Genomic DNA, 26,101 nt, shown 5'->3' on the forward strand with positions numbered 1-26,101 from the left:
TTATATGCTTATTTAAGGCGTAGTATTCATCTAACTACTAATCCTTAGCCTTTCAAGACCATGATGTTAGGCAAGAATCGTCATTGTGATTGTGTTGTTCAACAATGGTCGCCTGTTAATTTCAATAGGACTCAATCATTGAAGTACTTGAATTGTAGTAATTTTCGGCCATGTCAGACCACCCCCCCTCCCCCTCGTAGACTTTGGTCATACAAAATTTTCGAAATTTGTATGGAGCGTAGACTTTTGTCAGACCCCCCGAGTCTACGTATTTTATGGACAGCCCCGTAGTTGATTGGTATATGTGACATGCCACTCTAAGCCTTTTATCGAAAATTCGTTTTTGAGTGAACGCCTTTCAGTTTAATTTGGTTTACGAGAAAGGCAAAAAGGGGTTTCAAAATGTTATGGGCCATTATAATCTATGTGTTATAATCTTAATGTTGAGAGCATGAGCATGATTGACCGCCCGCGGTTGCTCCTCTGTTATTGCAAGGATAGCTGCATTTACACAAAGAACCAACAGATAATGCTTGGGACTAGCCTTCTCCTCATTGTGTAAATGCTGGTATCCCAATACTTTTTTAAAAAGCAATACCAGCGCCGGCCGCATCCGAATGCAGGTCAATTGAGGATAGGGAAGGAAGTGATGACGTGATTCTCGCTTAGGCCAATAACCGAGGAATTCTCTGCGTTACTACGAGTTATCACTAGGAGTTCGGATACGGAAAGGGATGATTTGTTAGGGGCTTTGTTTTGGTAAACAAATTGCTACAATCACCAGACCGATTCTTGTTTTGCTACGAACGATGCACTCGCGAAAAATTGAATACGTTCTCACATACGCGACATGTCAGGGAATAATGTCCACCGCACAATCAATTCGAGAAAACAAAACCGCATCTACTGCTAGCTGGCGTCGTACGGCTGATCCCGGATACCACACTCACGCCCCGATCACTGTATTTTAAATACCGTATGGCTTCCAGACATTTCATTTTTTTATATCAAAAATAGTTTGCGTAAAACGAGGTTCGCAAAAATAAGAAACGGAAGAAACACACATCAACACCCGTGAAATTACGAAACTGTACTCGAAGAAACAGAACACGCGAAATTACGAAACTCGGCTTGAAGAAATCGACGCGGACACCGTGGTCTACTTGCCACTGAATCGTACGGTAATCTTAATCTTTCTAAAAAAGAGATGCTTTGCCGTTTTGATCGCTGCTTGTAAATCTGAAATAGAAAATAGTATTAAATGGTGATACGTTTACAACAGTTATATTTTTTGTAAATTGTGTTATTTACACATAGGACAAATTTACCTGCATTCCTCTGAAACAAACGGTATATTAGCAGTGAAAAACAAATTACAAAAATAGAATAAAAAACGATGAATAAACAAAAAAAAAAACAGTAAAAAAAGTAAACCAAATCTTGATCCTGCATTTAAATTAACCAGACTGGAAAATAGCAAGATTAAAATTTGGTATAGTATGGTAGATCTACGCCGTAACGCACCATTCCAAAGTGATCTACCCACGTTACGGGTTAAATGTGTTATAATCTTAATGTTACTTAAAAACTGTAGTGCATACCCTGAATGAGCATGAGCTTGACTGACTACCCTTGGGTTCTATATATTTCAGTATCACCGGAACGGAACAACTTAGACAGTACATTGATGGGATAATTGCTTGGGACTAACAGGCTTGAATACCAAAGTCGGTTTCAATTTGATCTGAAACTTTACCTAATCATCGATCTGGAAAATGCCGAAGCTCAAATTCAGTTACACAGTCGTATCGATTTTTTTTTATCACAAATCACTCCTGGACTAATTATAACAATTTACAATTCAATTATTGCATCGTGCAAAACGGTGGCAAACCATTCACTCATCACGTGGTTCCGTGTTTGTTATGAACGCCCTTTTTTCTATCCCTTACAGGCAAGTTCCCGTCTGATTGATTACGTGGACTACTACGGAGTGACATACGTGACGCTCACCTTGGCCGTGGCCGAGTTGTTCTGCTTCTGCTGGATGTACGGCGTCGATCGGATATGTCGGGACATTGAGTTCATGCTGTCCATTCGGACCAGCATTCTGTGGCGCACCTGCTGGAAGTATATCACACCGACGGTGATTCTGGTGATCTTGATTTTCACGTTTATCAGCGGTGGGAAACCGAAAGGATTTGCCGATGGCTATCATGGTGAGTAGGATTTATAGTTGAATGTAACTCAGCATCATAATATTATTGTCATATGTCATTAAGCTATTCTACCAATTAACTACAATAGAGCCATATCTTAACCATTTTTCTCAAAGCAAAATGAAAATGTGTATGCTGCTAGTGTTATGGAGTTCGGAAACTGTCTTTACAACAGGATTCAATGTGAAGTTCTATGTATCATTTATTTCTACGTCAGCTCTTTAAATTTTAACCACCGCCTTACCGATATTTTCCCCTTTCATTCCTTGTTGTGCGCTTCAACGAGTCGGTTGACAGGATCCCGATCTCTCCACACGGCACTAATTAATTGCAGTTGTATTTAGATCTTTTTGCCCCACCGCCCGCGTGGGTTTTTGATCGCATATATAAGTTTTCGCGTGTGCAATATAAAGTGCTAAGGTGGAATAGCGCCCTCGAAGGGAGCGAACCGGGTGGACAAGATCCACCAGGTATCGTACCACCATCCGAAAAAATCACCATCAGCGTCATCGGTGATTGATTGTAAACGGCCGACACCAACAAAGCGGCAGACGTTTGCTTGCTACCTACGGCCCAGCATCGGCTGCAGGATATGGCTAAGTAGCACATTTGTATTATTATTTTCTACCTACTTCGCATTCAATTGTCATCGCTTCTCTAGTGTTATTTCGAAGGTCGTTTTTTTTTGCTCCACTTCTGTCTCTCTCCCGATGTGAATTTTGACTCGTTAGCCATTAGGGTGTGCAAAAAAAATCGTTGACGGACAAAAGTTTTTTTCGACCCATACAGGGTAAACGTTAATAAACACCGTTTTTTCTTCTCTTGTTTTATTTTGTTTTTCTTCATCTTATTGGCATATCTGCGGTAGAGGTTACTCCCGCATGGATGAATCGAATGGAGGAGGCGAAATGCCTCCCAAAGATATTATTGCTCGAACGCGATTTTACCAACCATCTTCGCCTGGGCCTTGGGTTGTCTATTTCCGGCGCAAAAACAAACCGTTGAATGTACTCTCAATCTCTCGAGATCTGACGCGTAAGTATCCTGGGACTGTTATTCACCAAGTGAAACAGACCAAGCTGCGTGTAACTGCACCTAGTTACAAAGCAGCAAATGAAATTGCTCAGCACGAAGCGTTTAGCTGTGAATATACGATCTATGTGCCGGCACGAGAAGTAGAGGTGGAGGGGAAGATCCTCGACGAAATGCTGACGTGCGAGGACATCAAGAGCGGATTCGGACGCTTTAAGAATAGATCTATCCCCGATGTGGCAATCCTAGATTGTAAGCGGCTGTCTAAGGCTTCCATTGAAGGGAGTAAGAAAGTGTACTCGCCATCAGCGTTTTTTCGAGTGACTTTCCCAGGTTCCGTCCTCCCAGAATTTGTAGTCATTGATGGTGCTTTTTACCCAGTGCGTCTTTTCAGGCCGAAGGTATTCAATTGTACCAAATGCAAGCAGTTTGGTCACAGTGATAGCTTTTGCGACAACAAGCCCCGTTGTGGCAAATGCAACCAGGCTCATTTAGAGGACTCTTGCACACAGGAAGCTGAAAAGTGTAGCTACTGTGGCGGAGATCCACATGACTTGCAAGATTGCCCGGCCTATAAAAGACGCATTAAAAATGAGAGTCGCTCTATCATAAGGCGCTCCAAACAGACATATGCGGAGATGGTGAAATCTTTTAAAACACCAGAATCCGTGTCTGAATCAGCTGTCCCAGTTGAAAATCCCTTTCACGAGTTGTCTTCTGATGATCAGGACGATGACGAAACTGATGAGGGTGGATCTTCTTCGGAGGTACACGCACCTGGAAAAAGGAAGTCATCATCTTCCCCGGGATTGCGCCGAAAGGTATTTTTGAAATCTTCCCTCAAAAGTTTGCCTAATACAAAAGGAAGCGGAGTAAATTTAAAAACTCCGAACAAACAGGCCCCTGATTACTCAGTTCCATGCTGCAGTAAAGACCCAGTGAATCCGCCTCCGACTGTTAAATATACTTCAAAAAAAAGCATTCGACAAAGTAGCAAGAAAAAGGCTACAAAAGCTCCTCGAACTTCAACTAAACCTCCCAAACCCAAAAGAGGACTGCTAACTTTCAGGGTTCTTGTGGATCGCTTATATGATGCCATCGGCCTTCCGGACACACTTCGAGGCATTATTGATATTTTTATCCCAACAGTAGAAGAATATCTTCGGAATTTGACACAATCATGGCCCCTCCTTGCTTCGCTCATATCTTTCGATGGCTAATTCATCAAGTGAGGTGCAAGATATGATCACTGTGCTACAGTGGAACTGTCATAGTTTAAAACCTAAATTAGACCTGTTTAAGTTTTTGATTCACAACTCAGATTGTGATATATTTGCACTTTGTGAAACATGGCTCTCTTCTGAAGATGAACTCAACTTCCACGATTTCAACATAATTCGCCAGGATAGAGATGACCATTACGGGGGAGTACTCTTGGGGATCAAAAAATGTTACTCATTTTATAAAATTCCAATCCCGACTCATCCTGGCATAGAAATTGTCGCTTGCCAAATAAACGTTAAGGGTAAAGATCTTTGCGTAGCTTCCGTTTACATTCCTCCAGGTATTTCAATTAACCGCCGTCATCTTTGGAATGCAGTTTCTGCACTATCACATCCAGTTTTAATTCTGGGTGATATGAATTCACATGGTACTGGGTGGGGCGAGCCATATGACGATCGCAGAGCGGCTATTTTCTATGATTTGTGCGACGATTTCACTTTGAACGTTTTGAATACAGGTGAAGTGACACGCATTGCATCCGACGGTAGAGAAAGTCGGCTTGACCTTTCTTTGGGATCAAGTTCACTATCATTCGATTGCTCGTGGAAGGTGATCGAAGATCCTCATGGTAGTGATCACTTGCCCATTATAACCACCATAAAACATAATTGCGAAAGGTCAGACGAGCCAATTCAGGTTCCTTTTGACCTCACTAGGAATATCGATTGGCAAAAGTATGCAGAAGCGGTATCTTTTGGGGTTGAATCATCCAATCCTCTCCCACCTTTGGATGAGTATCGATTCCTGTCTGAACTGATTTACAGAAGTGCATTAGAATCACAAAAACGACGCGTTCCAGGTGCAACCTTCAAAAGAAGACCAGCCACACTTGGCTGGGATGATGATTGCACTCAATTGTATCTTAAAAAATCTGATGCCTTCAAAGCTTTTCGTAGGCATGGCACCTCGGATCTTTATCAAGAGTACGCAAAGCTTGAAAGACAACTGAGGAACTTGCTAAAAGCGAAAAAGCGTAGTTATTGGCGACACTTCATTGAGGGTCTCTCAAGAGAAACTTCGATGACAACGCTTTGGAGAGTGGCTCGCAACATGCGAAACCGCTCATCTTCTAATGAGAGTGACGAATACTCCAACCGTTGGATATTCAGCTTCGCGAAAAAGGTCTGCCCAGACTCAGTCCCAGCAGAACCGATTTCTTGGGAATCACTCTCAAGAGACGGTTCTCTGGACAGACCATTCTCAATGCTGGAATTCTCTATAGCTCTTCTTTCATCAAACAATTCTTCTCCGGGACGCGATATGATAAAGTTCAATCTTCTTAAGAATCTCCCAGATATCGCAAAAAGACGATTACTAGACCTGTTCAACTCATTCATGGAGAACAACATCGTTCCGCATGAATGGAGACAGGTCAAAGTAATAGCTATTCAAAAGCCTGGTAAACCAGCGTCTGATCATAATTCATACCGCCCAATTGCTATGTTATCATGTTTAAGGAAATTGTTGGAAAAAATGATCCTATCACGACTCGATCATTGGGTCGAATCGAATAACTTGCTTTCAAATACACAGTTCGGGTTTCGCAAGGGCAAAGGAACAAACGATTGTCTAGCGTTGCTTTCAACAGATATTCAACTGGCCTTTGCGGAAAAGGAGCAATTGGCTTCAGTTTTCTTGGATATTAAGGGCGCTTTTGATTCAGTTTCCATAGAAATATTGTCAGAAAAATTGCACAATAGTGGACTACCCGGACTTTTAAACAATTTCTTGTATAATTTGTTGTCAGAAAAACATATGAGCTTCAATCTCGGACAACTGACAACTTCCAGAATTAGCTACATGGGCCTACCCCAAGGCTCATGTTTAAGTCCCTTGCTTTATAATTTCTACGTGAAAGACATTGATAGCTGTCTGGAAGGACAATGCACGCTAAGACAACTTGCAGATGATGCTGTGGTTTCTCTCAAAGGCCCACATGCAGAAATGTTGCAAAGACCATTGCAAAATTCCTTAAACAATCTTTCCATTTGGGCAAGAAATTTAGGGATCGAGTTTTCTCCGCAAAAAACTCAATTGGTTGTGTTTTCTAGAAAGCGGAACCCAGCCCAACTGAAACTCAATCTTTTGGGAATAGAAATCGACCAATCTTTGACTTCGAAATACCTTGGGGTCTGGTTTGATTCAAAAGGCACTTGGGGTACCCAAATCAAGTATTTGGTGCAAAAATGTCAACAAAGGATCAATTTTCTACGCACAATTACCGGAACATGGTGGGGTGCTCACCCGGAGGACCTCATAAAACTTTACAAAACGACTATTCTCTCTGTTATTGAATATGGCTCTTTCTGTTTCCACTCAGCAGCAAACTGCCACCTATTAAAGTTGGAACGAATTCAATATCGTTGTCTGCGTATTGCCCTCGGCTGCATGCACTCAACGCATAATGCGAGCCTAGAGGTCCTGGCAGGGGTGAAACCTCTCCAGAACCGCTTCTGGGAGCTCTCGCTAAGGTTACTTATCAAGTGTGGAGTGAGCAACACACTTGTCATTGAAAACTTCGAAGAAATGCTCACTCTGAATACTCAGTCAAAATTTATGAGAATCTATCTTTTCTACATGTCATCTGACATAAGCCTCCCAGGTTATAATCCACCTCGTGTACACTTCACCAATGACAGTTCCTCTGTTAAATACGATCTGTCCATGAAACAAGCTATTCATGGAATTCCAGATCAACTTCGATGTATATCTATTCCTCGCATTTTTAACGAAAAGTACCAACATGTCAATTCCTGTAAGAGATTCTTTACTGATGGATCTCGCATAAATGGATCCACTGGTTTCGGTGTCTTCAATGAAAACTCCACCGCCTTCCGCAAACTTCAGGAACCTTGCTCGGTTTATGTTGCTGAGCTGGCAGCAATCAACTTCGCTTTGGGGATGATTTCCAACATGCCCGTAGACCATTTCTTCATCTTCTCGGATAGCCTTAGTTCTATTGAGGCACTCCGGTCGATGAAACCTGTAAAACATCCATCTTACTTTCTTACAAAAATAAGGGAGCAGATGGGTGCACTGGTCGAAAGATCATACAAGATTACCTTTGTATGGGTCCCCTCGCATTGCTCAATTTATGGCAATGAGAAGGCGGACTCTCTCGCAAAGGTGGGCGCTCAGGAAGGTGAGATCTATGATAGAAGAATTTCACATGATGAATTTTTCCATTTTGTTCGCCAGAGTTCTCTTCAAAGTTGGCAAAATGATTGGCGAGATGGCCAGCTGGGACGGTGGTTACATTCTATTATTCCTAATGTTTCCTTGCGAGCGTGGTGGCATGGTTTGGATGTAAGTCGAAATTTCATTCGCGTAATGTCAAGGCTTATGTCCAACCATTACTCGCTAGATGCGCATTTACACAGGATTAACCTCGCGTTGAGCAATGTTTGTACTAAGTGCGGTTCCGGTTATGATGACATCGACCACGTAGTTTGGCAATGCCCGGATAATGACGCCTCCAGAGCACTACTTTTGGATACCCTTGAGGCCCGAGGTAGACAACCCTTTGTTCTTGTGAGAGATGTGCTGGGCACTCGCGATGTCACTTATATGCTATGCATTTACGACTTTCTTCGTTTGTCTTGTATAAAGGTTTAATTCTCTTGTGTTTTCTCCCCCAGTATTTTTTTCTCTGTTTTCGTCTTTGTGTTGTTCCTGGCCATCCGGCAGACGAAAAGCCCGCTACAATCTGGTGCTGAATCACTATGAAGACAACGAACACGCCATTATGCTATACCTTCCGGATGAGCTTCAGAGAACCCTTACCCCAAGTCCTTACCACGCCCATCCTAAAAGCATATGTGACCCACTAATCTCGAGCTGCCACGAGTATCCTGGCTCCATCCCGTACTAACTATGTTGAATAAGAATCATATTTGTACATAAAATACAAAAAATGAGTTTTGGCTCCGCAAAGCGTTAAACGCGATTGAGCCCCAAATAAATGAACTAGTTAAAAAAAAATTTTCCCCTTTCAGCATACCAATGAAGGCCTGTGGCATATTATCAAACCCATCGGTAATCGTTTCTCGGTACTTGAGTGTTCCTTCCTTAATCCAAGTCAAAATCTGCCCGAATGCCTCCGATCGCTGATCGTTCCAGCGACTAAATGAAAATTCCTCTCGTTTCACCTTCTTCGACGTGAAATACTTCTTCGAAAATCTAGCATGCGCTTCCTCACTGTTGTAATCCGAAATTGATCCACAAACGGCAATTCTTCCCATCCGGTTCATTTGCTTGTGAACAATCTCCGCCGTTGTACCTCCGACATTGTCAAAGTAGCAATCAACGCCCCCCGGAGCAGCTGCCTTCAGTTCAAACTCCACATCCGCCGTTTTATAGTTGATGGCATAATCGAATCCCAAGCTTCTAATCCATTCGCATTTGGCATCGGTTCCTGTAATTCCTATCACTTTGCATCCCTTGATTTTCGCTATCTGTCCAACTAGGGATCCAACGGCACCACCAGCAGCACTAACCACAACCGTTTCCCCTTCCTTCGGTTTACAAACCTTTAGAAACCCAAAGTAAGCGGTCTGGCCTGGCATTCCCAGCGCTCCAATGCCCAGTGAAAGTGGTTCCCCGCCAACATCTGGTAAAGGGTACGGCTTCCATGGTGGGTCCACCGTATCCGGATTGCACACGGTATGAGTGCGCCAGCCAAAGGCACCTACAACGTACGTTCCCGTTGGAAATTGTGGATGCTTGCTGTCCAATACTTTGGCTACCTGCCCTCCGATCATGACCGATCCCTCCGGGTAGGACGGCATAAACGTGCGCATGTACGGATCCACACTGAGGTAGATGGCTTCGGCGAGGAATTCTAGAAATGATGGAAAATTACAAGCGTTGCGTTACGTTGGATTTTGAAAGAACATTCAACATGCTCACCGTTGTCTTTCAGTTTACCATCCATCGCTTCATTTTCGAGGCGAAAGTTGTCTGTTGTTGGAAATCCGGAAAAGGCTTTTGCGTAGATCCACTTTTTGGCAATAACCATCGTTCAGTGACTGTTTGATTTCCACCTGAAATTGCTTTCCAAAACTATTAACTGCTATGAGGGAATACTTAGTTAATCATCTTACAAAAAAAAACCTCGAATGTCGTCTGCTGTCGTTTGATCCTTATTTGAAAGTAGTTGTGTGAGTTCAGCATGCTGATAATGGTCTTGTATGGAGAAGTAAAAACAAAGAGCAATGTCTCACTAATCTCATATGTCTAATAGGAATGCACGAAGTGAATGTTAGAATTTTCCATTTAGAGAGAGTCTGAAATATATTTCAAATCAAGGATGATCTTTCATTGCATTACCTCCTTTCATTTATTTAGCATTACACTCAGATACTAATGACCCTAAAGCAGGATAGTGTTTATTACGATGATATTGATGCTGGGTCATTAGGCCGAAGGTCATTAGGCCGAATGGTCATTAGGCCGAATGGTCACTAGGCCGAATGGTCACTAGGCCGAATGGTCATAAGGCCGAATGGTCATCAGGACGAATTGAAAATCATCCGTTATGAGCATGTAAAGAGATCTGTTGATTTTACTTTTTCCAAAAATGTTTTGCCGAAAACTACTTTAACAATGAAACTAGAAAGAATAGCCTATGTTTTAAAGAAGGAAAAATTTATGAATTGAATATCAGCAGTTTCTGCGCCAAAAACTATTTTAGCAATGATACTAGAAAGAACAGCCTATGTTTAAAAGAAGGAAAAATTCATGGGTAAAATATCAGTAAATTCAGCATCAATAAAGTATCTTCGTGCCTGTCACACGATATACACATGCAAAATGGTCATTTGCCGAGGAAGCTCTCAGTTAATAACTGTGGAAGTGTTCATAGAACACTAAGCTGAGAAGCAGGCTTTGTCTCAGTGGGGACGTAACGGCAAGAAGAAGACCCAATGATCATTCGGCCTGATGACCATTCGGCCTAATGACCATTCGGCCTAATGACCATTCGGCCTAATGACCTTCGGCCTAATAACCTTCGGCCGAATGGCCTGACACCGATGATATTGCATCACGTGTTGAACCAGCGCCCTATTTCTCCTCCTGTTGATGGATCGATCCTTGCAACGAGTAGCTGGATCTCACCGTTCAAAAGATGACGCAATGTCGGCGTTACATTTGTTCCGCTCAACGAGGTCGTCCAGCCGTTGAAACGTTCAGCGAGCATCCAGTGCAGAATTGAGCGATAAAAGTGCCAACCCGGTTCAACGCACAATGATGCACAATGCAGAATCCAGGTTGACGTACGTTCTCAGTGCTGAAACCACCAGGATGCGAGGACGCCATCTTTTAGAATCCAACATGTTGTATGTAAACATTTGTGTATCCACAAAGGATTCCATTGTGGATACACGATAGATGCTGGCTCCTGTCAGATGCATTAGGTGGGATAAGGGTTGCCACAAACGTGGCTGAAACATTTGTAGAAGAGATCCCCAGTACCGGATTAAGGGGGGGGGGGCAGGTGGGCAGGGCCCCGGGCCCCCACATTTCAGGGGCCCCCACAAAATTTCACTTCACGAAAAAAAATGTGAAGCAAGAAAAAAGTAGTGCACCCGAGCAGAGAAGAATAGCTAATTGATAACAACAGAATCACATAGCCTATTTTTATATCATAATTTGTTATTGTTAACTTATCAAAATATATCTTTTTAATAACATGTTTAGTTGGGCAATCTTATTTTGTTATATTCAAGTTTTTGGGATACATGTTAATGGATATATTCAACTTTGCAACTCCATCCAAGATTTGTGCAAGTATTCATGCTATGCTATGCTATGCTATATTCAAGTTTTTGGGATACATCCACAAAGTAACATTTCAATAATATATTTTGTTGTAGAACATGTTTTGTTATTATTCTGCTATAGAGAATGTACAAATATGTGATGAAGAATAACACAACAGTAACAAGTTCACAAATTTTCTGTTATTAAGTTGTAATTGATCTAACACAACATGTTATTGAATTATTCTTCTAGGAACATTTTTTTATTATGGTATTTGTTATTTTGCCGCTTATGACAGACAAGCTTTTAACATAATATGTTATGCTAATAACATAAAAATTACTGATTCCATTATACAGTAATTATGCCAAAATAACATATTTTATTATGCTGTTGATATTTTCTTCTGCTCGGGAAGAAGCTTCTCTTGATTTGATTTTTGTCATAGAAACTTCAAATTACTGTCTACTGGCAAGATGTATGTGATATGTTGTGATTCTTTTGAGAAATATTCATGGAAAGACTACAACTATTTGTCCAGCTATTAAAAAAATAAATTTTTGCCTCCAAAACTTACAATTAGTTTTTTTTTATGCAATTGCTTATGAAAAATTACCGGAAATCCTGTCGAATATCTTCGATTGAATTCTAAAGGAACTTCAAAAGTCTATAAATTGAAGATTCAAAAATTTCTCGCAAAATGTATTTGTTTTTCTTTTGTTGTTTAAAGTTTTTGAAAATATTTTGAAGAATTTTATATAAGAATTTTAAAAAAATGTTTGTGTTTTTTTTCGAAATTTAGAGGTGTTTTTGAAGCTCTTGTTTTTTATTTTATTTAGACAGCTTATGATATACTCAAATAGGAGAACACCAAAACTGTTGCAAATTTTTAAAGAGGAAATCTAGCATAAAATTAAGACAGATTATTTTGAAGAGTTTCAGTCCGATTTTTTTGTGAGTTTTGCTTGCTGAAATAAGGATGAATTTATGGTGAACTGATAAAATCCATATATTTCTAGTTAAAATGTCAGATTAAAATTTGTGGAGAAATTGGCTAAAAATTTATCCGAGTTTTCCGTTTAATATTTTCAAGAAATTTAACAAAACATTATATTGAAAATTAAGTCAAAAATTCTATCAGGAACTTATCATGGTTTCCCTGTAAAATATTTTCAGCATTTTATATTATAATTTTTTCTTTGATTTCAGAGTTTTGTGAAAAATTCTTTTGGGAGGTCGTGAGAACCTTCCCTAGCAGTCGCGTTAGAACACGTTTTTGTTAAGTGTTCTTTCTTCGTGGTGATTAACCTGCAACTTCTCCAAAGATTGCAGCAGAGATCTACTAGACATTCTCTTTGAATTTCGTAAAAACGACAAAATCGATTGTGTTACAAATTTGGCTAGAAATTTTAAAATTCTTCCCTAATGACATTAATACATAATTCAGGGGATTTTTTTTTATTACCGTACGGGTTTGGGCCGAAGGATCTCAGATTTTCATGAAACTTTCTCCACAGGCATAGCTCATGGATATATGATCAAAAAAAATGACACTACTTACTTTGAAAAATCATAACTCAAGAACGAAGCATCGTAGAAACAAAGTTTTTTTTTGAAAATGAAAGCAAATTTTCTCAGAAATCCAAAAAAAATATGCAATGGAAAAAGTTTTACACAAAATTTTTCACCGTTGAGAAAATTCATAAAGAAAAGCCGGAAAAACTATGTCCAAACTCGTGGAAAATTAAAAAAAAATTTTTTTTTGAGAATCATAAGCTTTGATCGCTGAAATTTTTGGAATGCACTTAATTTTTGTTCCTGAGTTATGGCAAATTTTGAGAAAAATGACCATATAATATAGGCTTACATGGTCATTTTCATGTAATTGACCATAACTCCGTAACGAGAAAAAAGCGATCAAGCTTTTTTGAAAATTTTCCACGAGTTCGGACATAGTTTTCCGGCTTTTCTTTATGAATTTTCTCAACGGTGGAAAATTTTGTGGAAGACTTTTTCCACTACATATTTTTTTTGGATTTCTGAGAAAATTTGCTTTTATTTTCATAAAAAACTTTGTTCCTACGATGCATCGTTCTTGAGTTATGATTTTTCAAAGAAAAGGTTTTTATGGCACATTTGGACATTTTCAACAAAATTGGCCATAACTCAAAAACGAAAAAAAGTGCACTCCAAAAATTTCAGCGATTAAAGCTTATGAAATAACTTCTCAAAATATTTTTTCGAAAATTTTCCACGAGTTCGGGCACAGTTTTCCGGTTTTTGTTTACAAATTTTCTCAACTGTGAAAAATTTTGTGGGAAACTTTTTCCAGCTCATATTTTTTTTTTATTTCTGAGAAAATTTGCTTTCATTTTCTAAAAAAAAACTTTGTTTCTACGATGCTTCGTTCTATAGTTATGATTTTTCAAAGTAAGTAGTGTCAGGGAAAAACAATAAAAAATCCACCTGAGTTTTCCGAGAGAATAGGCGACCCTGAATTTTCCTCCATTTTTTTTTGTTCATATATCCATGAGCCCTGCCTGTGGAAAAAGTTTCATGAAAATCTGAGACGCTTCGGCACAATTTGTACGATAATAAACAAAAAATGCCCTTCATTAACATATTTGACAAAGATTAATATTTTTTAGATTTTTTTCCATATTATATGTGCAAACATATATACTCTATGTAAAGGGCCCCCACAACACTGTGGCCCCGGGCCCCTACACTTGTGAATCCGGCCCTGGAGATCCCCAATCACATTGAAGAGCTAAGGATATTTTTTTAATGTTTATATTACCGTGTATTTTAACTTATGCTAATTCTACATTTGAAGCTAATGATATTCACAGAAGAAGAATTTCGATTATAATGAAACATATGCGCCGGTTGCAAGAATATATATTTACGATCCGAATCCTGTTGGCTGTGGCAAACCAAAAGCAACCCTTCAAATGAATGTCAAGACAGCATTCTTGAACGGGACGTTAACCCTTATGTGGCCGGCAGGGTACCCGGGTACCCAGCACCCATTTAAAATGCACGGTGTAGAAAAAAGCAAAAAGTTTGCCGGTCACAACGGTTAAAGGAAGTGTACATGAAGCAGCCCGAAGGTTTTGAAGAAGGAGGACTCAGTATCGTGTGCCGGTTGAGGAAATTGCTGTATTGATTAAAACAAGCACCGCGATGCTGGAATGAAGATTTCTACAATCTCATCCTGAGTCTGAGTCTGAGTCAACCGTTGGAATCATTTGTTCGAACGCCGTTTGGCCGAGTTCAGTTTGGCTGAAAGGGTCATTTGGCCGAATGCCATGCTTCTGTTCTCTACATCGGTATAAGTCGAAAGAGCAGCCTATGATTCAAAAAAGGAAAAATCTTTGAAATGTTGGCAATTTGAACGCCATCTACTTTCTGAATGGCAAAACTAGAAAGAATAGCCTATGATTAAAAGAAGGAAATATTTCTGATGATCATATTTGATGATCAGAACGACATTTGGCCAAACGGCACTCGACCAAATGGCCGAACAATGTCGACGACATCTTGCTGATTTCAAACAATCTGGAAGAAATTGCCTGCATCAAACGGAAGCTGTCCAGGAAATTTGAAATGAGCGATATGGGAGAACTAATTTCTTGAATTGAAGATCGATTACAATCAAGATATTGGTGAAATGAAGATAAGTCAATCAAGATACATTGATAAATTTCTAAACCATTTTGGAATATCGGATTGCCATCCTGTATCAACGCTGCTTGAGCCCCAGCTATAACTGGAGAAGCAAGGAAGTTGACCAATATATGAAACATCCGTACCGACAACTGGTTGGCTGCTTATCATATCTGGCGATGTCTTCAAGACCGGACATCAGTGCAGTAGATTTCAATCGGCACCAACAGATATACAGTAACACATCTCAACCAATTACTTCGCTATTTGAAGGGAACGAAAAATCTCGGATTAATGTATCGTCGCAGTTGCCAAGCAGATGCTCTAATTGGTTCCCGACCAGGAATGAATAACTGACACATAACTCGAGCATACCAAAGTCAGGTATCATACCAAAACCAGGTATTGGTCGGTTGTCCAGGTATTGAAAATAACTTATTTTGGTATTTTGAAGGTATTGATAGAATATCTCAACGAGTTATTATTTTGGTTTTGAGGACTGATTGAGGTATTATTCAATTATGGAAAAATCACTATTTGTATGGAAAAATCGCCGATTATTATTTAGGTATTACCATACCTGAAGTCATTATTCGCGTGTTATGCACAGGAAACACATCAGTTATTATTTCAGGTATTTTACCTCTTATGCAGGGCTTCTTAATACCTCATTCAGGTTGTAGGTATTCGCTTTTCCATACCTGAGTGTGTTATTCTTCAGCTATTTTCTCCTGCTCGGGTTATGCTGATGCTACTGGGGTAATGATTGTGAAGACAGACTTTCAATATCCGGATTTGTGTACCAGATTTTCGATTCAAATGTTTCATAGACATCTAGAAAGCAGAACACAGTAGCATTGTTATCGACCAAAGCTGAGTATGTTTCTCTTAGCCAAGCTACTTGTGAAGCCATAGGAGCAAGTTGCTGATATACTCACAAAATGACTTCCTGTTGGACCCTTTCTGTTCCAACAAACGCGATGACCTCGGAATAGCCGACGCTCTTCCTCTCTTGGTTCAACCATGTTTTCCAAACTCACGGATTGTTTTTCAGGCTTTAGGTTTGACCTTACAATCCGAACCTTTGTGTCCAATCTTGCCGCAATTGTAATACTCGAAACTTAATTTCATACCAGCAAACGTTGATTCAGGTCCTTCGTCATCGCAACCTTGATTCTTAACTTTCCGCTTCGTTTATTCTTCCAGCAATCGATTCTTCACGAAATTCAACGAAATCTTCTCGAACAACATGGTTTTCAGAGCGGTCCATAGTCCGTCATACGATTCCGATAGAGTTAGCAACAGCTGCGTGATCTCATCGTCCTCTTCTGTGTTTCCAGAAGATGGTCCTGCATGCTTACTCCACTCTTCAGCTTCATCATCCCACTGTTAGCAGATTTGGACAAAGCTCCGTGGTAGTCAAGGACGCTTTGACAGTAACACTTGGCCATTCAGTCTCGGCACGCCAAAGGAAGTCCGGCCCTTTGAACCATCTGCTATCGGCCGCAAACTGGCTGTGCCTATGATCTGAGATGATCCAATAGATCACGTCCCGGGAATCAGATTAGAAAACACGATTGGTGACTGAAATCAAAAAAGGGCTCAGAAATTGTTTTGGCCTGTCTAGTACTGATCACAGCTGCTTGTGGCTCAAGTTTTGGTATGGATGTGAACTTCAGCGGACTACTCACGTCTTCGCTGCGGCCAGTGTACATTCAACGACATCGTATTGATGAAAGCGAAGATTCGCAGTTTGGAAGAGTTTGGAAGAATTTGGAATTCTTAGAAGGATTTGTTCGAAAACTGCTTCGGTTATTTGTGCAGGAATTCTTTCTGGAATTTGGCGAAGATTTTATGAAATTATTTGTGGTGGATTTTCTTAGGGTTTTCTCCTGGAACTGTTAGAGAGTTTTTTTCCAGAAACTTTTTCAGGTATTTTTAAGGCATTTCTTCAAAAGCTTTTTCGTGGATTTCTGCAGGAGCAGCTTTAGGGACGCCTTTTGGGATTCCTCCAGGTTTTTTTTTTTTAAGATTTTCTAAGAAATTCTTTCAAGAATTTGTCCTGACTCTCGGAGATATCCTTGGCGATTTTTTTGTGAAATTTCATAAGGGACTCCTCCAGAAACTCCTTTAGGGATTTCTTCAGAGATTTTTCCTGGAATTCTGTGATAGATTTGTTTTTAAGTTTCTGAATAATTTTCTCCTATAAATGCTGTAGAGATTTTTCCAACAATCTCTTCAGGGAAACCTCCAGGAACTACTTCAGTAATTTATTCAAGGATTTTTTCAGGAGTTCTGCAAGGATTTCTATTAGAATTTATTCATGAACTTCTCTTGAATTTGCTTAAGCGATCCTCAGGGATTCCTTCAAAGATTCCTCCAGCAACTCCTCCAGGGATTGCTCTTGGGATATCTTCAGGATTTTTTCAAGGAATTCTTTTTGGGATTCCTTCAAAAACTAACTTCTTCAGAAACTAATCGAAGGATTTCTCCAGGAAATCTTTCACGATTTTTTTCACCAGGAACTCCCTAATGAATTTCTCGAGGAATTTCTTCAGGAACTCTTACAGGAATACTTCAGAGATTTCTCCAGAAATTTGTTGAGAAACTCCTCCAAGGATTCCTGCTAGAATTCTTTGAAGGATTTCTACTGTAATTCTTTGAGCGATTATGTAATTCGTTGAGGGATTCCTCCAGGATTTTCTTCAGGGTTTTTTTTATGAATTTCTTCAGAAATTTCCTCAAGGCATTTGCTTCAGGAATCCCTCAAGAAAATCCATTAGGAGTTTCTCTTGGAGTTCATGCAAAGACTCCTCTATGAATACCTTCAGATATTTTTCCTAATACGTTTTTGGGAATTCCTCCTGTTCTTTTGTTGCTAGATGCGGATTCTTTCAGAAAATCCTCCATTTTTTCCTGAAGTTCATTCTAGGATTCCACTATATGCTTCTTCAAGGATTCCTACAAAAATTCCGAAAAAAAAGTTGGAATTGCTGGAAAGATTTCTCCTGTAATTGCTTTGGAGATTTTTTCCAGGAACTTCTTTAGAGACTTTTCTGGGGAATCCTCCAATATTTGAATTCCTCAAGAACTCATCCCAGGAACTCCTTCAGAGATTCCTTAAAACTTAAACCTTCCATTAAACGATCCACCTCCTTTGCAATGCACAGAAACAAACTTCGACGCATACAGAAACGCTTTTCGAAACATCGTACATCTTCCTTCAAGGGCTCCTCCACCTCATGAAGTTCGTTCAGCGATTCCACCTGAAGCACTTTTTGTAATCAGTTCCTCCTACAGCCGGAATTTATATAGGTTTTCCTTCAGAGATTTCTCTTGGAATTCTTTGAGGAGTTTCTCTTGGTGTTCTTCGAGTGGTTTCTTGTGTGGGATTTTTCTATAATTACATAAACTCCTTCAACAATTCCTACGGTGATTCCTACAGGAATTCATTCTAGAATTTTGCGAGGATTCCTGCAGGAATTTCTGAAGGGATTTGTCCTGGAATTTTTTGATGGACTTCTCCTGGAATTGTTAGAGAGATATTTTGAGAAACTCTTTCAGGAATTTCTTCTCAAATTCTTTTTAAATTTTCTCCAAGAAATTTTTCAGGGATTTCTTCAGAATCACCTTAGTGGATTTTTGTAGGAATTCTTTTAGGGACTCTTGCCGAGAATCCTCCACGACTTCCAAGAAAGATTTTTCAAGATATTCTTTCAGAAAATCCTCCTGAAATTATTTGTGGGATATCGCCTGGTGTTCCTGGAAGATTCTATTTTCTTAAATTTCATGAGCGACTCCTCCAGAAAGTCCTTCAAGGATTTTTCTAGGAGTTTCAGAGACTTCTTCAAGATTTTTGAGGGATTCCTTCTTCTTGAAATCCTTCAGAATTTTTTTCTGAAATTCTTTGATAGATTTCTCCTAAAGTTGCTGGATTATTTTCTTCTATTATTGTTGTAGAATTTTTACAGGAGCTCCTTCAAGGATTCCTCCAAGGATTCCTTCAAAAAGTCCTCCAGGAACTTCTTCAGTCATGTCTACAGGGGTTTTTTCAATAGTTCTTCGGGAATTCCTCAGGGATTTCTCCTGAATATACTGAAGAGATTCCTTCAAACATTTCTCCAGAATCTCATTCAGAGATTTATTTTAAAATTGGTTCAGGATTTTTTCAGGAATTCCTTTTGGATTTTCCCGAAACTAATTTCTCCAGAAACTAATCAAGAGATTTTTCCAGGAAGTCCTTCATGGTTTCCGCGAGGAATTCCTTCGGGAACTGTTCAGAGAATCCTGCAGGAACTGCTCCATAAATACGTTTAGATATTCCAGCAGGAATACCTTCATGGATCCCTACTAGAATTCTTAGAAGGGTTTATACTGTAGTTCCTTGAGCGATTATGCAATTCCTTGAAAAATTACAGGGCCTCCTTCAGAAGTTTCTTCAATGATTTATCCTGGAAGTTTTTCATGAATTTCTTCAGAAATTTCGTCAAAGATATATCAAGGATTTTGCTTCAGGATTCATTTCATTTATTTAGTTAACATCAAATTCATGATAATACTGAATCAACAATTTGCCGCCATAATACTCGATTTGCAGCTGCAGCTCTCCAACGTCGGTCACGCCCAACACTCGCCAGATCACGCTCCACCTGGTCCGCCCATCGTGCTCACTGCGCTCCACGCCTTCTTGTACCAACCGGATGGTTAGCAAACACCAACTTTGCAGGGTTGTTGTCCGGCATTCTTGCAACATGCCCTGCCCATCGTATCCTTCCGGCTTTGGCCACTTTCTGGATGCTGGGTTCGCCGTAAAGTGCAGCGAGCTCGTGGTTCATCCTTCTCCGCCACACACCGTTCTCCTGTACGCCGCCGAAGATCGTCCTTAGCACCCGTCGCTCGAAAACTCCGAGTGCTTGCATGTCCTCCTCGAGCATCGTCCACGTCTCGTGCCCGTAGAGAACCACCGGTCTTATTAACGTCTTGTACATGGTACATTTGGTGCGGGGGTGAATCTTTTTTGACCGCAGTTTCTTCTGGAGCCCATAGTAGGCACGACTTCCACTGATGATGCGCCTTCGTATTTCACGGCTCACGTTATTGTCAGCCGTTAGCAAGGAACCGAGGTAGACGAATTCTTCTACCACCTCGAAAGTATCCCCGTCTATCGTAACATTGCTGCCAAGGCTTGTCCTGTCTCGCTCAGTCCCAACTACCAGCATGTACTTTGTCTTAGCCGCATTCACCACCAGTCCGACCTTTGCTGCTTCACGTTTCAGGCGGGTGTACTGTTCTGCCACCGTTCCAAATGTTCTAGCAATAATATCCATGTCATCCGCAAAACAGACAAATTGGCTGGATTTCGTGAAGATCGTACCCCGGCTGTTGAGCCCGGCTCGTCGCATAACACCTTCCAGGGCAATGTTGAATAGTAGGCAGGAAAGTCCATCACCTTGTCGTAGTCCCCGTCGAGATTCAAATGAACTGGATAGTTCACCCGAAATCCTTACGCTGTTCTGCACACCGTTCATCGTTGCTCTTATCAGTCTAGTCAGCTTCCCGGGAAAGCTGTTCTCGTCCATAATTTTCCATAGCTCTGTGCGGTCGATACTGTCGTATGCCGCTTTGAAGTCGATGAACAGGTGATGCGTTGGGACCTGGTATTCACGGCATTTCTGGAGGATTTGCCGTACGATGAAGATCTGGTCCGTTGTCGACCGGCCGTCGATGAAACCGGCTTGGTAACTTCCCACGAACTCATTTACTTTAGGTGAAAGACGACGGAAGATGATCTGGGATAGCACTTTATAGGCGGCATTCAAAATGGTGATCGCTCGAAAGTTCTCACACATTAACTTGTCGCCTTTCTTGTGGATGGGACAGATTATCCCTTCCTTCCACTCCTCCGGTAGCTGTTCGGTTTCCCAGATCTTGACTACTAACTGGTGCAGACAGGTGGCCAACTTTTCCGGGCCCATCTTGATGAGTTCTGCTGCGATACCGTCCTTACCAGCCGCTTTGTTGTTTTTGAGCTGGTGGATGGCATCCTTAACTTCCCTCAGCGTGGGAGTTGGTTCGTTCCCGTCCTCTGCTGCACCAACATAGTCATTTCCTCCGCTGCCTTGGTCCTCCGTGCCTACATTCTCTTCGCCATTCAGGTGCTCGTCGAAGTGCTGCTTCCACCTTTCGATCACCTCACGTTTGTCCGTCAGGAGGCTCCCATCCTTATCCCTGCAGATTTCGGCTTGCGGCACGTAGCCTTTGCGGGATGCGTTGAGCTTCTGATAGAACTTCCGTGTTTCCTGTGAACGGCACAGCAGTTCCATTTCCTCGCACTCCGCTTCTTCCAGGCAGCGCTTTTTCTCCCGGAAGAGACGGGTCTGCTGCTTCCGCTTCTGTCTGTATCGCTCCACATTCTGTCGGGTTCCATGCTGCAGCATTACCGCCCGCGCTGCATCCTTCTCCTCCAGAACCGCTCTGCACTCCTCGTCGAACCAATCGTTTCGTCGACTCCGTTCTACATACCCGATAGTGCTCTCGGCTGCGTTGTTGATGGCTGCTTTGACTGTACTCCAGCAGTCCTCTAGAGGGGCCACATCGAGCACACCCTCGTCCGGCAACGCTGCCTCGAGATTCTGCGCGTATGCGGTGGCGACATCTGGTTGCTTCAGTCGCTCTAGATCGTACCGGGGCGGCCGCCGGTACTGTACATTGTTAATAACGGAGAGTTTTGGGCGCAGTTTAACCATCACCAGATAGTGATCAGAGTCGATATTAGCGCCACGATAGGTCCTGACGTCGATAATGTCGGAGAAGTGCCGTCCATCAATCAGAACGTGGTCGATTTGCGATTCCGTTTGTTGTGGTGATCTCCAGGTGTAACGATACGGGAGGCTGTGCTGGAAGAAGGTGCTACGAATGGCCATGTTCTTGGAGGCGGCGAAATCGATGAGGCGTAGGCCATTTTCGTTCGTCAGCTGGTGGGCGCTGAACTTTCCAATTGTCGGTCTGAATTCCTCCTCCTGGCCTACCTGAGCGTTTAGATCCCCTATGATGATCTTGACGTCGTGGTTTGGGCAGCTGTCGTACTCGCGTTCGAGCTGCGCGTAAAATGCGTCTTTGTCATCATCAGTGCTTCCGGAGTGAGGGCTGTGCACGTTTATTATGCTGATGTTGAAGAATCGGCCCTTGATCCTCAACCTGCACATTCTTTCGTCGATCGGCCACCAACCGATCACGCGCCTCTGCATGTCGCCCATCACTATAAAAGCTGTTCCCAGCTCACGTGTGTTGCCGCAACTCTGGTAGATGGTATGATTACCTCTAAACGTTCGCACCATAGATCCTGTCCAACACACCTCCTGCAGCGCTACGATTCCGAACCCGCGGTCCTTCAGTATATCGGCGAGTATGCGGGTGCTCCCGATGAAGTTGAGAGATCTGCAGTTCCACGTACCGAGCTTCCAATCGCAAGTCCCTTTTCGTTGCTGTGGTCGTCGCCATTGGTATCGGTTCGCATTCTTCTCTTGTTGATTTTCCGGTGCTAGTCTTTTTTACGGCTGGCTCGCAGGGCCTGACACCAACCCACTAACCCAGGGAGCTGGGCTTACCTTCCCGGAAGCTACGGGTTCTGCATTGGCATTTCCTCCAACTACAGTGCTAAATAGCTAGGCTCGAGCGCCAGTCTTCGCCGGGGGTGGTGTTTTTAATGGGCGCCCAGGAGATAATATTTTGCTTCAGGAATCTCCCTTTAAAAAAAAAAAAAAAAAAAAAAAAAAAAAAAAAAAAAAAAAAAAAAAAAATAATTAGGAGTTTCTCTTGGAGTTCATTCAAAGATTCCTCTAGATGTTTTTTTATGTATTCCTTTAGAGATTTTTCCTGGTAGTCTTTGAGGATTTTTTCCTAGAATTGCTTCAAAGACTTCTACAGCAACTACTTCATGAATTCCGCCAAGAATTTCATTTTATATTTATCACCAATTTCCTCAGGAACTCATTCGGATGTTTCTTCTGGGAATCCCTTTAGAGAATCCGTCACTGATTTTTCCTGGCGTTTATTCAAATATTCCTCTTAATGTTTCTTCAGGGATTCCTACGAAAACACCATCAGAAAAATTTATTTTTGAATTGCTGGGGAGATTTTTCCATCAACTTCTTTAGGGCAGGAACTTCTTCAGGGAGTTCATTGAGCGATTCTTCCTGATTTTTTTCTACAGAAATTCCTCCAGTGATTCAACGAGTAGTTTTTCCAGGGATCGACTCAGGAAATCCTTCAGGAATTCTCCCAGGAGTTCCTCCAGGAGCATTTATTAGGGATTCTTGCAGGAGTCCTATCAGGGATTCTTTCAACTTTTCCGAGGTTTACTACGAGATGTACTTCGGGAATTCTCTAGGTTAGACCAGCTTGCATGTAGCACGTAATAGTCATGGGGGCCGTTCATAAACCACGTAGACCTAAATTTGGCAACCTCAGAACCACCCCCTCCCCCCTCAAAGACTTTCATCCATACAAAAAATTTAAAATTTGTATGGAGCGTAGACTTTGGTCAGAGACCCCCCCTTCCCCCAAGTCTACGTGGTTTATGAACGGCGCCTTACTTAAATTGGGAGTTTTCGATCTAATGCTGAGTTAGTTCTAAGCCTTTTTCATAAGTTCTCTATGCAATTACGGTCAATCATGGTCTAGCAACAACGGACTGTGCGGTCATCAATACTCCTGCTTATGCCTGCCTATACTCAAATCAATTCACCTTGACGCTTACAGTATAAAAAGTTGTGTAGCTTACGCCATGTAACCTTGTAATGTAGATTTCTAATAAAATTCTCCATTTTCCACCTTTTTCACAGTCCTTGGATGGTTCATCTACGCCCTGGCCGTACTACCCCTACCGGTGTGGGGCCTCTACGTGATCGCCAAGCAACCGAAGGGCACCATTTGGCAGAAGATCGTTTCGGCTAGCCAACCCCTCCCTGAATGGGGACCGGAGAATCTCGCACTGAAGAAGAAATATGACGACTACATTGACGACATTCAGCATGCGGGATCCCGGAACTTCATCCAGCGGATTTTCACCGGCCGCGAAAGAAGCTACTCGGTGAATGTCTAACGGGGGCTTGAACCGAGCGTGCAGTGAGAATAGCGTAACAACCAGTTTTAAAGTTATTTTATACGTTATTTTATTGAATTCGAGTGGAATGTCCGACGGTTTTAGTGTGTTGCAGTGTATTGTGTGAATGTACAGTATAAGCGCGTATTTAGGAAAAGAAAAATGACAGGGAACGTTGTCCGACAGGGGCAGTCCGAGAATCGCGCCTGAAACCGAGTCGACTCAGTATTAGTAGTTTTTAATGATTGACCTGCGAGAGCTTTAACTAAAATGCTAATCATCGATTCGACCGCACTCGGAAGGTTCATCGCCTATTGTGCGGTGAAGTCTTTCTGCCTTACAATCGCGTGTGCGAGCCTCCATACATTATGAATTCGTTAGGGTCATCATGCAAAAATGCGCGGAGAATGACTAGTGCGATTACACCCCCTCTGTATCAAGAGGGGATTCCATCATCGCCGGGAGGCCACCCTTCCGACACAGTGGCAGTCATCACACAATCAGATTATTACAGCTCTAGTACTTAGACACCGGCCGTTTAGGTTTGAGTTGCACTAATCATCTCCTTCATTGCGATAGTTTACAAGATAACGAACGAGAGCTTCTGACACGGTGAGGTTTACTGAAGCGAAACGGAACAGCAGCGGCTGCGGCGGCAAGCTTGATACAGCTGTGTTCTAAGGAATGCAGTAAGATATTTTTTCCTCGGCTCTGTATTAAGAAATTGTAGATCAACTAAGATTTGTAGATTAGGATAAGTGACGTAGGATATTTCAATCTTTTCCCTTTTTATTCAATAAATATGACGTCTTTCTGAAAGTGATTTTTTTATTGCGTGTGAAATGTTCATCCAAGGGTTACATTGGAATTTTATGTGCACATACGTAAATTAATATGGCTCAGGAATGTACCATTCAACTGCATTAAATAGAAGATAATATTATATTCACACATTTATTTAGTATACCATCAACACCAATACAGCTAAGTCAAAAACTTGTGCAATATCATTCAGTTCTCGGGTACAGTCTTATTTCAAACATGGATGCATTTTACAGTAGAATGCAATGCGTGGCTCGTTGTTTATCTTGCGTAGTTGGAAGTGAAAATTGAACGGGGATGAAGAACAATTTAGCTGTGCGAATACCTTCGGCAAACGCAGAACGAGAGAAATGGTTATGTCGAAAGTGGAATGAAATTGAAACGTGACATTTTGATTCATTGACTCGAAATCATCTACCATCTACGTGATACATCATCCCGGTACAAATATCTTAAATGAACCAAGGTTCATATAGTACTCACTATGACAAAGCCTGCTCCTCATCTCATTTCTTCTGCCTATGACCACTTTCCATGCATATATGTTGCGGCAGGCACAAACATACTCTTTGCCATACGAAACCAACAAAATCCTTTATGAAAAGGTTCCTGGACCAACCGGGAATTGCACTCGTCATCCTTAGCATGATCATGCTGAATACCCACGCCTTTATAACTAGAGCTGAGGTGGCCCCTTTTTTGGCTTCACACTAGTCGCTTCTCTATCTGATTTCTCTGTGTTAAACGAATTCATTCATGAACTACTTCGCGTGCACCGTCGAGGACTTTGCTTAAGTAATTACAGTGCCACTTGGAGCAGCTAGTAATTACACATTTCTCCAGGAGATCTTTCAGTAATTCAGTACCAGGAGTTTCTTCAACGAACCTTCCAGCAGTTACCTCGAGAATTCCCCCAAAAATAATTTCAGAAATATTTACAAGGGATTCTTTGAGCATTTCTCCAGGAGTTCTATCGAGAATTCCTCCATGAATTCATTGGGAGTTCCTGTGAGACTCCTTTCCTTTCTCCCGGAAATTTATTTGGAAATTCTTTCAGGAGTACCTCTGTGAGATCCTTAAAGAATTTTTGTAGAGCAAAAGATGCTACGTAAATTGTTTCAAAAGTTATTTCGATAAGTTCTCCAGGAAATGAATTCGGAAAATTCAACAGAAGTTTCTTCAAAACTGTCTGGAAAGTTCCACCAGGGAT

The 26,101-nt window shown here is 41.5% G+C and overlaps 1 protein-coding gene across 1 annotated transcript in view; it reads left to right on the forward strand.

Moving 5' to 3' along the window:
- LOC109426937 (sodium-dependent nutrient amino acid transporter 1) overlaps positions 1-24,888 on the forward strand; it is a 62,089-nt gene extending 37,201 nt beyond the window's left edge. Inside the window, exons 3-4 of the mRNA XM_019702503.4 lie at positions 1,955-2,219; positions 23,810-24,888. Coding sequence (XP_019558048.4) covers positions 1,955-2,219; positions 23,810-24,069 — 525 coding nt within the window. The 3' untranslated portion in view covers positions 24,070-24,888. The remainder of the gene's footprint in view (positions 1-1,954; positions 2,220-23,809) is intronic.
- Positions 24,889-26,101: the final 1,213 nt, after the last annotated feature.

This window comes from Aedes albopictus, chromosome 3 (genome assembly GCF_035046485.1).
Source record: "Aedes albopictus strain Foshan chromosome 3, AalbF5, whole genome shotgun sequence".
NCBI lineage: Eukaryota > Metazoa > Arthropoda > Insecta > Diptera > Culicidae > Aedes > Aedes albopictus.